The sequence below is a fragment of the Anolis sagrei genome, chromosome 2, assembly GCF_037176765.1.
Source record: "Anolis sagrei isolate rAnoSag1 chromosome 2, rAnoSag1.mat, whole genome shotgun sequence".
Taxonomy (NCBI): domain Eukaryota; kingdom Metazoa; phylum Chordata; class Lepidosauria; order Squamata; family Dactyloidae; genus Anolis; species Anolis sagrei.
The window spans coordinates 136,279,581-136,295,966 of record NC_090022.1 but is presented as its reverse complement, the minus strand read 5'-3'; the positions used below and the strand labels follow the sequence as shown (position 1 = coordinate 136,295,966).

At 39.2% G+C, this 16,386-nt stretch overlaps 1 protein-coding gene across 1 annotated transcript; it reads left to right on the top strand.

Annotated features, from left to right (window-relative positions):
- The first annotated feature begins 3,564 nt into the window (after positions 1-3,564).
- On the top strand, positions 3,565-15,410 carry LOC132768387 (keratin, type II cuticular Hb5-like). The gene is made up of 9 exons (XM_060764206.2): positions 3,565-4,023; positions 7,522-7,730; positions 9,964-10,024; positions 10,424-10,519; positions 11,805-11,969; positions 13,047-13,172; positions 14,155-14,375; positions 14,985-15,016; positions 15,133-15,410. Exons 1-9 carry the CDS (start codon positions 3,565-3,567, stop codon positions 15,408-15,410), a joined length of 1,647 nt encoding a protein of 548 aa, XP_060620189.2.
- The last annotated feature ends 976 nt before the right edge of the window (positions 15,411-16,386 follow it).

Here is a 16,386-nt window from a genome sequence, read left to right as displayed (position 1 = left end):
GGAGGGAGATCCAGTGGGCCAGATCTTCCCAGATTTTTTAGTTGCCGGATCAAAAAATTGACTTTTCTTGACCAAATTTGGGATGTTCCTGAAAAATGGATCAGGGGTCCACCAAAATCCAGATACTGAAAGCAGATTGGGGTTTAACCAAATTGAACATCCTTAGTAGGTAAAGGGTGGCCTCGGGGCAAGATGTTACCCTACTCCAAGGCTGGTTTTCCATCTCTCCACCCTCCAGTTTGATTGGACTGCCTACTCTTTTTAAAAAACTAATTAGGCAGGGTGAATCAGTTGTCCTAGTAGCCACCAAGAATAGCAACTTAATTTTAAAGTAAGTTACTGCCTCTTTATATATGCACTCATACTGTGCAACAATTAAAAGAAACAAGTTATCACAACCAAAAAAGTGTGTCAGCCTTTCTGATTTTTCTGATTCCTGCAGCCTTTGGAGGGTGCCTGATCCATAACCATGAAACTATGGAGAGAGAGTTGACTCGGAGAGACTCAGACAGTATAACCCAGTTAAAAGCTGGCTGAAGGACAAACAGTACACATCCAATGCATGCTGTAGTGTACATTCAGTCTGAAACAGTGAGTTTAAAAACATCACTAGAAAGTCCAAAATGAATCAGATAATGCACTGCAACTTATTAGAGTATATCCCATGCAGAGTATATCCTGAGATGGGAGAATGCAGAGAGTGCTTGCCAGCTGGCCAGAAAGTAAATACAGACAGTCCCCAAGTTAGGAACAAGATAGGTTCTGTAGGTTTGTTCTTAAATTGAATTTGTTTGTAAGTCAAAACAGGTACATTTTAAGTATAACTCCATATATGTATGCATGTGTGTGGGTGTATGTATGCTTTGAATATCACAGGGAAGTGTTAACCCTCCTGTGGTATTTGTTTTGTTGTCTGTACCCTTGTTCAAAAGATTTCACCTCACTGTCTGTCCCTGTGATAACATGATTATGAAATAAAATGGCTTGTAGTGGAAACAAGGATTGGTCATAAAGCTCCTTTCCCCCATAAGAACTCTTTCAGGAGTGAATTTCCCTTCTGAGGAGTAGATTTCTTACACTTCCTCTTGTCTCACCTCAGTTCTTAACCATGCATAATTTGTAAGTTGGATGTTTGTAACTTGGGAACTGCCTGTAAGTTCTTCCCAGAGAGGGGAAGCACATCTTTCCTCAACTTTGTTCTCATTTTCTCTGCCTTGCTATGGTTTGCTGTGCCTTGCACTGATCCCAAATGGACATATTGATGTACATCAACACATTTAAGTGGACTATTTACATGGGGGAAATGGTTTTAAATTCTGATCCTCAATCAGCAGATATTCTGGTCACCGTCCCAGACTCAAATATGGTCTTGGGATATTTGTTAAGGGGCCTCTTCACACTCCATTTTGTGCTATTTCAGCAGCACCCTCCCTCCTTCCCCCATCAGATGGGAGAATGGGATGAGTTGGAGCCCTGTTCCCATCAGATGGGGAAAGGGCACAAAAATTTGTTTAGCAATGTCAGAACTACCCCAAACCCACTTACCTCTTCATCATTGTCAAGGAAGCATCTTGCTACACTTCTTTTCAACTTCAGGGTTGAATGTGGGCTGGGCCAAGCTAGTGTTGTCTGATAGCACTCGGCTGGCCCTGTCATGAATGACTTTTCAATAATTCTAAAGCATAGGTTTTTTTATTGCAATTTCCAGTGTGAGAGGGTATAGCAGAATTTTGACAGAACTTTTACACTAAGAATGATATTAGACATACAGATTCTATGCAACTACATTGGATTTACAATTATATTGGTTAACAAACAACAAAGGGGAGATACATTTTCAATCACCATTCACACACATGTACATGCATTCATCGTCATGCATCCAAATATTTTCTCCCTCCTCAGAGAAGCACCTGTTAGGTCAGACCCTGCTTTACTGCAGCCTACCAACGCATAGTTCCAAAACTCACATAACACCAAAATTTCAAAATGCTGAAATGCCAAAACTTATTTCCCTAAGAACAGTGCCAAGGACCAGATCTTGGTTTTCCATAAAGCAGAACCTGACTCTCTGCACAAAATCTAAGACCCCAAAAGCTCACTTCTTCCTCTTTCCTTGAGAAAGAAGCCCCAAAGTGATCAGACTGCTTCCTTGCAAATCTGCCACTTTCCAAATACACCACCTCTCTCCTTCCCATGGAGCAGAGCATGGTGGGTGAACCAGACTCCTCAGGTCTGTCACAGTTTGAGAATTGTCACATTGAGGTTTTATATGAATATTCTGCTGATGTAGTCCCAAAGATGTAAATTAATGATAGACTTCTTCCATCCTGGATCCATCTCAGTTTCCTGTCCAGATGTTGACTCTTCTTGATTGGTGTTGACAAACAGAAGGCTTGTGTTGACTTCCTTCTTAATATAAGGAATGTTGTAAACATTTCTCTTATCACTGTTCCAATTCTTATCGGAGTTTACTTTTCAGTTCTTATTAGCAACTTTTAATTACGGTCCAGCAAGCAGGTACCCCCCCTTTGGGGGGAGAAGGGCAGGGTAGAAATGCATGAAATCAATAATAAATATAAATAGTTAGTCATTGCAGGCCTTAACATTTTACTGGTGCTTCCAAAATTATTAACTCCACCCATACATCCTTTCATTCTTCCATTCATACCATATATCATATTAAATTCACATTAATCAAATCAGCACATGGAATTTCTTATTACAGGCCCCATCTTGAAGAGGAGATAGCATCCTAACCCCCCCCCCCCCCCCCCCAATGTGATGAGGTGGTAGGTCTTGCAGTGCACAGTGAAACTGATTCATTTAAATCCACCTTCAAACTTTATAGTAGTGTCAATGTACTAGCAACCTTCTCGATGGAAACCTTTGGAGCTTGGAAAAGATCCTTTTAGGGCACTATATTACCAGAATGATCCAGGCAACAGAGTCAATGGTTGTGCCAACTTCCTTGGTTTTGGGGGTGGGAGTAACAACTTACCAAGGTAACTTTTTGAGTAATGCATCAGTGGATGTCTTCTTGTTCAAAAAGATACAATTGCTTGCAGAAATAATATTTGTGTGAGCAGAGTGTCTCTACTTCATCGTATTCCAAAAATGTGATTTGTCCATATTTTGTTGTAGTAAAATGAGAATGCTGGCTTAAAAATACACCTCCTTTCCTGATGTTGCATTATCAGTCTCCAAAGCTACTGAATTGAATCATTAATGCTTTAATCAATCATGGGAAAAAGAGTAACCGGTAGGAAAAGTGTAGATTTTTTTTAAAGCTTGGCATTTTCTCCCACGATTGGTAGCACCCTGAGTATCATTTATAGACTTCATGAGCCACACTCTTCTTTCTTTTATGAAGCAAAAGTAAAACCCTTCAAGCTCATAAATGCTAGAATTTTTTTCTGATCTCCCTATAATGAAGCAACCAAGCCCATATCCACAAAGAAATATAAAGGCCACACACTTATCGGATGGAATCAGACTGTTTCTTGCTGGCTCTTCCTGCAATTTTAACTTCTTCATTTTGCAACAACTCTCTTTGAAGAAACCATGTCTTCTCCACCAAGTCCTGCAAAAAGACCCAGTAACTTTACTTCTTGCTCAGCTCTGCTCCCATCAACTGAGAGCAGAAGTCACTTTGGTTTTCCTTCCACTTCCAAAGGATGCAGCTCTGGATTCAAAGGAGCTGGTTACTTTAGTAGCCAAAGTCTGAGTGGTTCCAGTTCTCACGGTCCTAAGATCACAGGGAGTAGCTGCCGTCCTGCAATATATGGATATGGGCATCGAGGAATTGGTGCAGGATATGGCTACAGTTTATATAGCCCCTATGGGTTAAATCAAGCTGGAGTTGGTACATCTGGTACTCCTGCTATTACACCAGTAATTTGTAACATGACTCTATTGCAACCACTCAACCTAGAGATCAACTCAGCAGCCCAAGCAGTGAAATGCCAAGAGAAGAACCAACTTCAGTGCCTGAACAGCAAGTTTGCCTGTTTCATTGACAAGGTAAGTAAATAAGACAGATTAAAGGATAAATTCATTTTATTTATGTATCCATAATAAATTCACCATTTTGACCCATTTGAACTAATATATGAATCAAATGTGATTTGTTCAGCAACACATAGACTCTCCACATTTCACCATTTGGTTATCCTGTTACTGTTAACAAATGCATACAAAAATGTGTCCAATTGCAGAAATAACAACATCCATTTTGAAAAAGTTGTGGTTGAATCAGAAGTAACATTGGGGAAGAATCCCACTTAATATTGGAAAAAGGATAAGTGTAGACCGAACAGATCTCTTCATCCTTATTGTATAGTGGTTGCATAAACCTCAGATCTTTGAAACCCAACATGTGTATCACATTTGTCTCAAATCCTTCAAACAAATTGCACTTGTATATAAAATAATGAAAAAACACATTGAAAAAGAGCCAGTCTCTTTTGAATCACACTATGTAACATTATTACTTCATGGCCCCATCCCATATGATGCTGTGGTTTATAGTTTGGCGAGGTATTAGAACATTGGTTATGAATTCTAAGTACCCCTTGCTGTATTGCAAATGCCAGAATTTCATAGAGTGGAACCATGGTGATTAAAGTGGAATTATGGTGATTTAATTGTGTAGTGTGAAAAGGCCCCAGAGCAGTGTAGTAAGACTATGGAGCTTCTATTCAAGTGACCACTGAGGTCCATTTTACACTGCCACATAATCCAGTTAAAAGCCGATAATCTAGTTTTTATATGGCAGTGCAGAAGGGTTCTGAGCCATACATTCACAGAGTGATCTTGGACCAGTCAGGTCCCTTCTACACTGCTATATAAAACCCAAATAATTTGCTTTGAACTGGATTATATGGTAGTGTAGACTCACATGATGATGAGGACATCTTCAGCTTATCAGGGGGAAAGTCATCAATACCAGCCAATACCTCCAGTGGTTGTGCGAATTCCTCTGGGTTTTAGTCTAAACTTTATGGAAGACATCCAAGGGTGCACCTATACTGTAGAATCAGCACCAGTTTAACACCATTTAACTACCATGGGTCAGTCCTAGGATTTGTAGTTTGGAGAGCACTATTTGCCAGAAAAGGCCAAAGAACTTGTAAAATTACCACTCCCAGCATTCCATAGCATTGAACCCTGGCAGGCAAGGTGGTTTAAACTACACTAATTCTGTAGTGTAGCTGCACCCTTGGATTTTTTTAATGGCACTAAAACTGGAACTGCTTTATCACTTTAAATGTAGTATCTAATCAAATTAATTATTTACCACTGGCTATACTGCCTGGAACTTCTGGGACTTCAAATCCAAAATATTTGTAAAAATTAAAGATTTCTGATCCCGATTTAGAGCCTTAGGTTTTAGAAATTAATACCAGTGTTTTGACAGTTAAATACACTTGTGGTTTGGTGTCATAGGATTAGAATTGTGTGATTTTAGTCAAGTCACTCATTTCATTTGGATCTTGTAAAAAGGATGCTGAAAAAATAAACATGGAATGAATTGGTCTTTAAGGATCAGACCTCACGTCTGCTGTGTATGGGTTTTTTGTGGTCTTGGGCAAGTCTAGTCCAGTATTCTGCTGGAATGCCTGGGAGAACTAGCAGAGGACATGGAGGTAACAATTAGCAAAACAATATTTTTTCCGTTGTATATAATCAGTCATAACTCCATTCCACCCAGTTTCAACATCAGTCTGAAGGCCGCATAAACATTCATTTCATTTCACATGAGCAATGGCTTTCTTGAGTGTTGCAATTTTTTTGCAGTTTTATTTATTTTAATCAACAAAGGCACATGGATTTTCTGCCTAGGAAAAGCTCTTCTTTGTGAAGGAAACTAATCTTCTGCACTAAAAATAACTACACAAAAGATGCATTTAATAAGCTATTTTCCCAAAGTCTTCAAAGATTGCCATTTTCAATGACTGTCTTGAAGCAAGGACAAAAATGGTAAAATGTTTCAATCTTGCCTGTGAGAATGTCATGTATGAAGAACTACATCCCTGGTAGATAGCATCTGGTATTCAAGGTCATGCTACTCTGGACCATTTACTTATCATGGCCAATGGTTGCATGATAGAGGTAGAGTGGACGTACAGGAGCATTTCAAGTGCAGGAAGCCCAGTGAAAGCATCACTTCCCATAGAGCTCTTCTTCCTTTGTTGAAAAGCACAAGGAAGGACACAGGGACAATACTTTCACATGCACAACACAGAATTTTATCTTTAGACCTAATTAGAAGCCAACTCATCAATTTAATAGATGTGTGGACTTCTATTAAATTGTAATTGATCCAGGGTTCTACTTTAGTTGAGAGTAACATGGGACTGAGACCACAGAACAATAGCTAGATCATTATAGGGCCAACACTACTATTACGGATTCTGAGGCTGCAGCCGCACTGTAGAATTAATGCAGTTTAATATCACTTTAACTGCCCTGGCTCTATGCTATGGAATCCTGGGAATTGTAGTTTGATGAACACTATCCTTCTTTGGCAAAACAACAATTCCCATGATTCCATAACAGTGAGCGATGGCAATTAAAATGATGTCAAACTATTTTGTGATTTTAGCTACTTCAAGAACCATGGGTTTGGGGGCCCAGCAAAGTCTAGCTTCTCAGAAGGTTGAATGAGACACAGACAGATTGAAGGCAAAATCAGAGATTTTTTCTCACTGGTCAAAGAGAATGTCAATAGAGAAGAACTGCAATACTGCAGTTGCTAATTCAGAGCATATCTATTGCATTTTGACAGCCATTCAAGACTCCTGTGTTAGCTCCTGATTGGTCCGGGAAGTTTTAGTGAAGCAACTGACAGATGTTCTCAACCATCTCATTTGTTGTGAGACAGAACAATAGAGTCTTCGTGAATTGTCTTGCCCATACATCCCTAAATGATCCCACTGGTTACATTCTGGTGGGAGAAACTATTCTGTTAACTGCCAAAGCCCACTTAGCCTCTCTACAAGTGGTGGAAAGAAGATGCCCTAACCGATAGTCAATGTGCTTGGCACTTGGATTATTTTATGTATCAGCAAAGCATTGTTTTCCCTTGTTTATCCTCATTGAACATTCATTATCCAAAATCCCAAAATTTGAAGTATCCCCAAACTGTGAACATGGGTGGCTGAGATAGTGGCACCTTTGTTTTCTGATGATTTAATGTACACAAATTTTGTTTCATGCAAAAAAGTATTAAAATACTGTATATAAAAAAACTTTCAAGCTATATGTATGAGGCACATATGAAACATAAATGAATTTCATATTTGGACTAGGTTCCCATTTTCAAGATATATCAGTATGTACAAATACAGTATTCCAAAATCTGGGGAAAAATCCACAATCCAAGACACTTCTGGTCTCTAGCATTTTAGATAAGGTAAACCTGTATGGTAAAATGTAAGAAACTAAAGAAAGAAAATGAATGTGCCAGCTTTTCTTGTAAATTTTCCCACCAATCATTGGTGCCCCTGTCCTTTTTAGGTGAGATTCCTGGAGCAGCACAACTTGATGCTGAAGACTAAATGGGATTTCTTGAAAGAAAAAAAGCGCCAGAAAAGCAACATGGACCCCATGTTTCATGAATATGTCAGTAGACTAAGGAAGGAACTGGAGCGCCTACAATGGGAGAGGAATCAGCTGCAGGTGGAAATGAACAACTGGAGAGATACAATGGAAGGGAACAAGAAGAAGTGAGCAGTGGGGATGGATTAAGTATCATATTAACTACTCTGAACACTAGTGTTCCAGTGCAACACTAATCACTTCACTTCATTTATCTGGAGGTCTACTATGGTCAACATATTGTACAAATACATTTCCCAGTTGGCCAGTTATCATGGAAGGACAGGGTAAACCAAAAGGTCTAAGTGTATTATTGACAGAATTGCTCAGACGGCAGGAGAAAGTGTAGGGAACAAACTAGAACCTACAAAAGAAATGTGAAAGGACAGATTGGTAAAGGATACTGGGGGTGAGTTTCACCCAGGAAATTAAAATGAAATGGCTAAAGGCAAGCACTTGAAAGGAAAGAAAAGGGGAGGAAGGAATGGAGAGAGTGGTTAAACATTAAAAATATTGGGAACTCTGAAATTAATTCGAATTGCTTGGGGGGGGCAGGGAACTGGGCTGTCTGAAAAACAACTCTGCATTTCAGAAACAACACAATAATGGGAGAAAAAGTAGGTGTATTGTAAATTGACAGCTAGGTAAGTGCTTTCCAATTTTTTTGTCCTATTTCTATCCTGCCTCCAAAATGGAATTTTAGGGAGGATAGTACTCTGACACTGCTGTTTTCCATTTATGATCCTCCAATGATTTCCACTGCTTCTTGTTCATATCAGGGAGGACATTATTTAAAGAGGAAATGCAAAATTCATTTATATCTATCTATCTATCTATCTATCTATCTATCTATCTATCTGGTCTTCTCATCAGTAGCCATAGAAGCCCTTTGTATGGTAGTACTCTAGGAGACAGGCAGAGATTGGAGGAAAAGTTATTTTTTTTGGATCAGCAGTATTAGATCACTTCACCTCTATGAACATATCCAGAGACAGTGTTAGCTGTGATCCAAAAAACTAATGTTTCTAAGATCTGGAATTAACAAGGTCTCCTAACTGCTCCCCTTGAATGGTTACATCAGTGTTTCTCAGACTTTGGTCCTCCAGGTGTCTTCCAATATCCCAGAAGTTCCAGGCAGTGTAACAGCTTTTAGGAATTGTGGGAACTGGAGCCCAAAACATCTGGAGGACCAAAAGTTGAGAACCACTGGAGTAGATCACATCTTATATTAGAATGTCTAGTGGCTATGCTTGATAGGCATAATGAGACCACAGTTCCCCTAGTTCAATCCACAAAGAAGACCATTTTACCACATCCATGTATTCAGCTACATGCTTATTTTATATTTCTGAAGGCCTTGCTCTTAATAGGCTGCAGCATAATAGCTTGACAATGCAATCTAACACATGCTTAGAAACAACATTCCTGTAAGTTTAGTATGTCTCCTTTGAATGAATACCTGAAGAAGGTAATAGGACAAACAAATTGAAACTGAATCCAGGCCAAACAGAGGTGCTTGCCATCAAGGGTCCTAATCTGGGGGTGAGGGTGTGTCAACCAGTTCCGGATGGGATTACACTCCCCCTGAAAGACTATATTCACAGCTTGGGAATGCTCCTGAATGTCTCTCCAAATGTCAGCCCAGGTAGATGTGATGGTCAGAAGTGCTTATCAGTAGTGCAACGCTCTGGTAACCTCAAGGTTGGACTTCTGTAATGCACTTTACATTAGGCTACCTCTGTACCAAGTTCAGAAATTCCAATTAGTTTGAAATACAGCAGCCAGATTGGTCACAGGAACATCCAGGAGTGAGTATATTACACCTATATTAAAGTCACTCAACTGGTTGTCAGTTAGTTTTTGACCTTTAAAGCCCTACATGGTTTGCATCCAGGACTTAGGGCAACACTGCCTTTGTCTTCTCTTGTACAATCTGCCCCACACTATTAGGTCCTCTGGAGAATGGCTACTCCAGCCTGCCAGACCTGACTAGCAGCTGTCAGCCAGAGGACTTTTTCATCAGCTTCCCCAAGACTATGAAATTACTTGCTGGAAGATTTGACAGTTAGATCAGCTGTAAGAATTTAAGATGCAAGTGAGAAACCATCCCTTTTTACAGGCCTACCCGGTTAATTTTAAGTTGTGAATTTCAATATGCATTTTATCAATGGATTTTAACCTTGGTGCATCTTGTTCTATGTCTTTTAATAGTGTTTTATCTCTTGTTTATATGATGTTGTACGCCACCTCGAGGCATAGGGAGATGATGATGATGATGATGATGATTTGGATATAAGATTATTGACTAATTGATACTAGTTCCTTATTAATATATAAACTTTGTCTTGCTAATTATTCCAGATATGAAGAAGAATACAACAGGAGGGCCAGTGCTGAAAATGAATATGTTACACTTAAAAAGGTGAGTAGTGACAAAAATATATCATTATTAGCCACCTTGAAAGATTCACTTTATTCTGGGCAGCCAGATTTTAGTTTAAAAATGAAAAAGTCCTGGGTTTAGAAAAGATCAGTTAGCTATAAGATATTTACACAAGTATAAATCATCAGCAGGATTCCAGACCAAAGCTGGCATTTGATTTGTCATATATATATATATTTCAGATTTTGAAGTGTAGATGAGACAAGATCTGTGGGCAAAGAATGATTTGTTATAGCAGTTGTTTTTCTTTCTCATTATATCCTGAACATAACATATTGGCTTTTGACTATAAATTTGACATTTTCTCATTTGGGGACTTACTGAATGTTGGATGTCAATTACATTTTGCTTTCATTTGACATTTCTGTTTTCCTCTAGGAAGTGGATTACATTTTCATGGAGAAATCAGAAAAAGAAGCCAAGGTGGAGACATTGATGCAAGACATTTTATTTTATAAATCTACCTTTGAGGAGGTAATAACAATTTGTTAGTTCCATCAACAATGCTCCTGATATGTCCCAAACACCCCAGTTTCTCCTTTCCTCCCTGGAAAAAAGGATGAATGTCTTCTACAGAGCATAGTTTTATGAGGTATTAAAATTCAAGAATTACTCTGTTGCCTCTGACCAAACTACCAATTCTGGGATTCCACAGGAGACATCCAATGCTACAATTGTATGAAGGGGGAGTCAATAGAAATGGCAATTTAAACTATAAACAGATTGCACGCCCTTGCACTGTTTAACTGCAAGACAGTTTTTCAAAACCAGATGTAGATTTCTAGCCTCTCCCAGGTGGGGACAGGAGTGGCATTGTTTGTCATGCTCTTCAACCTCAAAGGCTTTAAGAAAATTGATTCCCCCGACCCATCTCAGTGTCCCATCCTGTATTAAATAGTGAGATTAGTGTTCATGGAATAAGTAGAATGTACTACAAAGTTATTGTAACTAAACTCTGAGTTGACAAAAACAAATTAGAGTGCCTTACATAACATGTATAAGTCTAGAAATTTTATTCAAAAAATCAATGAAATATCAATGGATCAACACAAATACTGTATCTTAACTCATATTTTAAAAAGAAACTATTCCTTCTCTTTGTGGAGTGGTGAAAGACATCACTGGAAGAACCTAGAAGAAGGAGTAGACTTCCTCTGCTGTGAAACTTCTGGTCTTTCTGAAAGCCTGAATGGGGAAATGGTGAGGTGGCTGGTGCCCTGTGGTGACATTAACTTATCCATGGATCGTATCAAAATTCATAATTATGGTCCCAAAATCTCCCTGTAATTTTTACATGAGGATGATTTATACATGATTACATATGGTAGTTGGGGACTCAAAGCAAAGACATGGCTTTCTTTGGCCCCATATGCATACCCTCCAACATTAAAAACCAGGTCACATCAGAATGTGGTCAAGATGGCAAAATCATTAATGAAGGGGGGGGGGACAAGCTAGGAGAGGCTGCAGCTGCTTGCTTTTAACTATGTGTGCTAGAAAGAGCAAAATTCCACCTCCTCTTGCAGTGTAAAAGACTCTGGAAGACTGAGCTGTATTGGCTCAGTGAGGAAAATTCATTGGGTGACCTTGGGCAAATCACACACTCTAAGAGGACACAGAGGAAGGCAATGACAAACTACCCCTGATTTTTTTTGGCCATAGGTCAGTATTGGTTTGAAGGCATTTAGCAACAACAAATGAACTATGGCATGAAAACAAGTCCAACAGCATCATGTGAAATAGTTGGTGTTCTTTACAGGAAATCTGTGAAATGCAGTCCAGCATTTCAGACACTTGTGTCACCGTGAAAATGGACAACAGTAGAGACTTAGATGTGGCCTGCATCATTGAAGAGTTCCGTTGTCGGTATGAAGACATTGCGTCCCGAAGTCGAGCAGAAGCTGAGGCTTGGTGTCAGTGCCAGGTATGTTGATTTCACCATCCTTAGTGCAGTGTGCCCTTGTGGTATTCACTACAATTTGGTTCCTGGACAACTCTTCCCTCCCCTTCCCCCAAAGCAATGGATACCAAAATCTGTGGATGCTCAAGTCCCGTTACATAAAAAGGCATTGATTTTGCCTATATAAAATGGCAAAATCAATGTTCTCTCTCTCTCTCTCTCTCTCTCTCTCTCTCTATATATATATATATATATATATATATATATATATATATATTCAATATATGGATGGTGGAATTAATGGAATTCAGGGAGCAAATAATATGTAGATCTTTGAAGATGAAAATGCTCCATCTGAATTTTGATGAGATATAAACCCAGCTATCAGCATTTATAAGGGTTGAACAACATAGCTGTTCCCATAACATCCAGAAACTACCAGTGAGGGGGTTTTTTTTTAGTATTTTATTTTACTAGAAACTTTGGTATATCCCATGGCTTCAGAGAAGTTTGGACAGCTGTATTGGCCTGATCCACTATCCAGATTAGAAACTAGAACCAGTAGCCTTTCCCTGTATTCATTGGTGCAGGAAAAGGGGATAGATCATACTCATGTCACTGCTGCTGCCACTCCGACCTTCCCAGGAATCTCTGACCCCTTAAGTTCCCCAAAAGCACAGGCAGTTCTCTGTTCTATCTCAAATCTTTTCTTTGTCAGTGTAACATCTCTCAGTGCCATTTCAAAACACTCTCTGAAAAATCACAGAGGCAAGCTTCTATCTTTTGATACATCTGCACCCCTTTCAACCATCTTGAACTGTGATTGACCACCTCTAAGGCAACCTGGTTACCATCTCTAATTTTCCACCTCCAATCAATAGGAATACACATATCAGCCAGAAGTAAGTTGGTGGGTCCCAAAGAGAGTAAAACCAGTTGGATTAATTGTTCACATATGAATCAACATTTACTTAAATTCCATTAAATCAATGGGTCTACTTTATGGGACTGCCAAATATTTCAGCTGCGGGGGCAAGCCTTCATATATCTGTGTAGATTTCTGATACAGTGACACATTGCTCATCTGTATATCCACTTCAGTATCAGGAATTGAAAACAACAGCTGCCAAACACTGTGATAATCTCCGCAATTTCAAAGATGAACTTGAAGAACTGACCAGGACAGTTAACAGATTGCAAGCAGAAATCTCCAATGTTAAAACTCAGGTAAGGATCAACAGTGCTATACGGATTGTCATACCTATGGTGATAATATAAAATGGTTTTTTTACTATTATATTCCTAATTAAGTGCTGCCAAGCTAGCAAAGGAATGCATTCCTGGAGAACTGCTGGGCCTGTATTGGAAAATGGGCATATCAGTTGAGGTCACGTTCCCAGGAGTGAAAAATGAGCTGGTTTCACATTTAATGCAAATATATATCTTATGGAATGAACACAAAATAAGCACAATCTGTATATTTTAGAACTGAAAAAACTTCACGAAATAAATATAATACGTTTGAAAAAAATTGTCCATTTAAAAGAAAATACACAAGAATAGATCAATATCTGAAAATCTGCATGGAAAGAGACAGTCATTTCTGCATGAAGTACAAAAGTGACTGTGACAGATCACCTTTCTAGGATAGCCTAGCAGTTCCAACCCTTGAAATCCTGTTACCCTACCCTTGTTTACCACTACTCCCTTCCAGGGTTGGATATTGTATCTCTAGGTGAGCCCTTATATGTGGACCTATGGCTGTGTTGTTGTAGTGAGTTCGCAGAGGTACTGTGACAAGTCTCTACCAAGTTTAATCAGAATAGACAGAGAAAGTGGTTTAAGAAAACCACACAAGAAACAAGAGGAAGTAGTGCTTTGATCATTAGACTATGAATGTTTGAATAAAACCCACTTGGGAAGTCACACTCTTGAAGATACAGAGAAAGGGAATGGCAAGTCTCTTGTGAACAAGAAACCCCTGTGCTAGGGTTGCCAGGGGTCAGAAACAACTTGAAGTAACACAACAACAATTCAAATATTAACATGTTCACAATTTATTGCAGAAATTTTCTAAATAATTGCCATGTGATAAGGACCAGAGTGCAATATAAGTATATTTATTTCCCTTTGTTAATGCTATGCCACCTTGAACGTGCGTATTTCTCCCTTTGTTTCTCATCTCTCTTATGTCTCCCATACCTTACAGCGCTGCAAATTGGAAGAGGAGGTGGCTGGTGCAGAGGAGCGTGGGGAGATGGCTGTGAAGGATGCCAAATGCAAGCTGTTTGATCTGGAGGATGCCCTGCACAAGGCCAAGCAAGACATGGCTTGCCAGTTACGAGAATATCAGGAATTAATGCATCTCAAGTTGGCCCTAGATATTGAGATTGCAACCTACAGGAAACTGTTAGAAGGAGAAGAATGCAGGTAAAATACAGAAAGGTTTCTGATATATACGCATAATAGGAGGGCTATTTCTGAAACTGCTGGAAAACTAAAGTAATGTTTTTGGCTGTGTATTAACAATCAACAGATAGAAATGTTAGGCTTGTTTGGAAATGTACATCTCTGGGCAGCCATGGATATCTACTGAGTGACCTTGGAAGAGTCATATTGTTTCACCCTCAGAGCAAAGGCTAGCCCTCTTTGAAGAAATCTAGCTGAGGTTTGCCTTAGAGTGACTAATAAGTCAGAAATATCTTGAAGACTTGCAATAAGTTGATGCAGTGCTGAAGTCTGAACAAAAACTCAGTATTGAAAACTGCAAAGTATAGGCATTTTCTCCCTGGATTTAATCTATACTGCTGCAGCAAATTTCACGCTTACTCATTCTGTACAAACAAAGCTTTCTACAAGTATACAGTGATATTGATATTATCCAGAAGAGCGTATGCCATTATAAAACATATCCATCTTCTAAAGTGCCACACAACTCACCACTTCTGATAAGTTGTAAATCCACTTTGTAGTGCTATGTGTTTTGGGTCTTCATATATAGCTACTGAGATCTTTCAATCTTTCTTAAAATCCCTCCAGGATCAGTGATGGAGAATGTGCAGTGAATATCTGTAAGTAACTCAGAGAGACCCCCTTTTCCCAAACTAGTCTTGCTATTTCATTATTTCTGGTGGAACCTTCCTGTAACTGTTATCATGTGCCCCCTTCTTTCTCCTTCTTTTGCCAGCTGTGCAAAGGAGCCAAGGGGCCGTTGTGTGCAACAGTGACCTCATCAGTGGGCCAAAGAGAGGTGGAAGCATGCTGATGAACGGAAGAGACACTTGCAACCCTGCAGGATTCAAGCAAAGCCTATCACCATGTGTTGCCCCTTGTGCAGCTCAAAGTCCCCCAGGTGGAGACATGTGTAACCCTCCTCCACCACCGCAGCCACATGGAATCAAAAGTGGGAAGGGTCCCAATGTGATAGTTGGAGCTGCACCTGCTCCTTGTGCCTCAAGAGGATAAAGCTACCTCAGGGGTTTCCTTGCACAGGGAGGCCTGAAGTCACTGCTTATACAGTTGTAGTGGCATTCCAAAACATAGCCACGTTAGTTTGCTGCCGCCTAAAAAGATGTAAATACACTTTATATCTTTTTAAGAAATTAAATGAAAGGAAGTCCACTTTATCAACTCACTACAATTGTGTCAGCATTCTCAACCTGGGTTAACAATCTTTCTCCATTTCTTGATAATCCTAGTGAGTTCCTCTTATATCTTGCTATCTAAAGTGAAATCAAGTCCATTTCAGTTCAGAGAATGCCTTCAGTGCATTCTAAATGTCACCAGGTTTTTCCATACTCTTGTATATTTTAAGGCAAAGAAGGTAATGGTGAAACAGGGACTTTCCTAAACCTTTAATAGAGTAGATGTTGTTTGTCTCAGGTTGACTGATTAGAAAAGTCAAGCTATGACAGCTACGACTGCAATGTACTGACAGTTTCTTTTTTCTTCTTTTTTTTTAAGTAATACTATTGATGTCGAAGATCACTCGAAGTTCTTTTTCTTCCTCTGAGTCTGCCTGATTAAAAAAGGAAATTCGTTCATTCGGGGGAGAAATGTGTCAAGGGGTTATTTTTCATCTAAAAGCATTCTGTGTTTCATCCTTCTGAGTTTCTTTTCATTCATGAAACGTTTCTGCCTGAGAAATTTTTTATGTGACCAGAAGTATATAGGTATATAAAATAGATATAAAAATCAAACATTTACTGAAAATAAATGTTTCCAAGGCTTGCTTGGAAACACTGCATGTTATTGCTAACAGATGTATGTAAATGGGTGATTTCCAGAAACTTTTTACTCCTGCCACTTTTTTGTGACCCCAGTATTGAGCTAAGGGGATCCCATTTGGGGCCAGGACCCACAATTTAAGAGGCAGTGATATACACAAATGTAACTTAAATGCAAATTAAACATGTAAAAATTGAGGGTTTACTGTGTTAGT

Coding starts and splice junctions, on each gene's coding strand:
- LOC132768387 (XM_060764206.2), top strand. CDS start 3,565: ATGTCTTCTCCACCAAGTCCTGCAAAAAGACCCAGTAACTTTACTTCT. Junction 4,024..7,521: donor TTGCCTGTTTCATTGACAAG/GTAAGTAAATAA, acceptor TGTCCTTTTTAG/GTGAGATTCCTGGAGCAGCA. Junction 10,025..10,423: donor AATATGTTACACTTAAAAAG/GTGAGTAGTGAC, acceptor GTTTTCCTCTAG/GAAGTGGATTACATTTTCAT.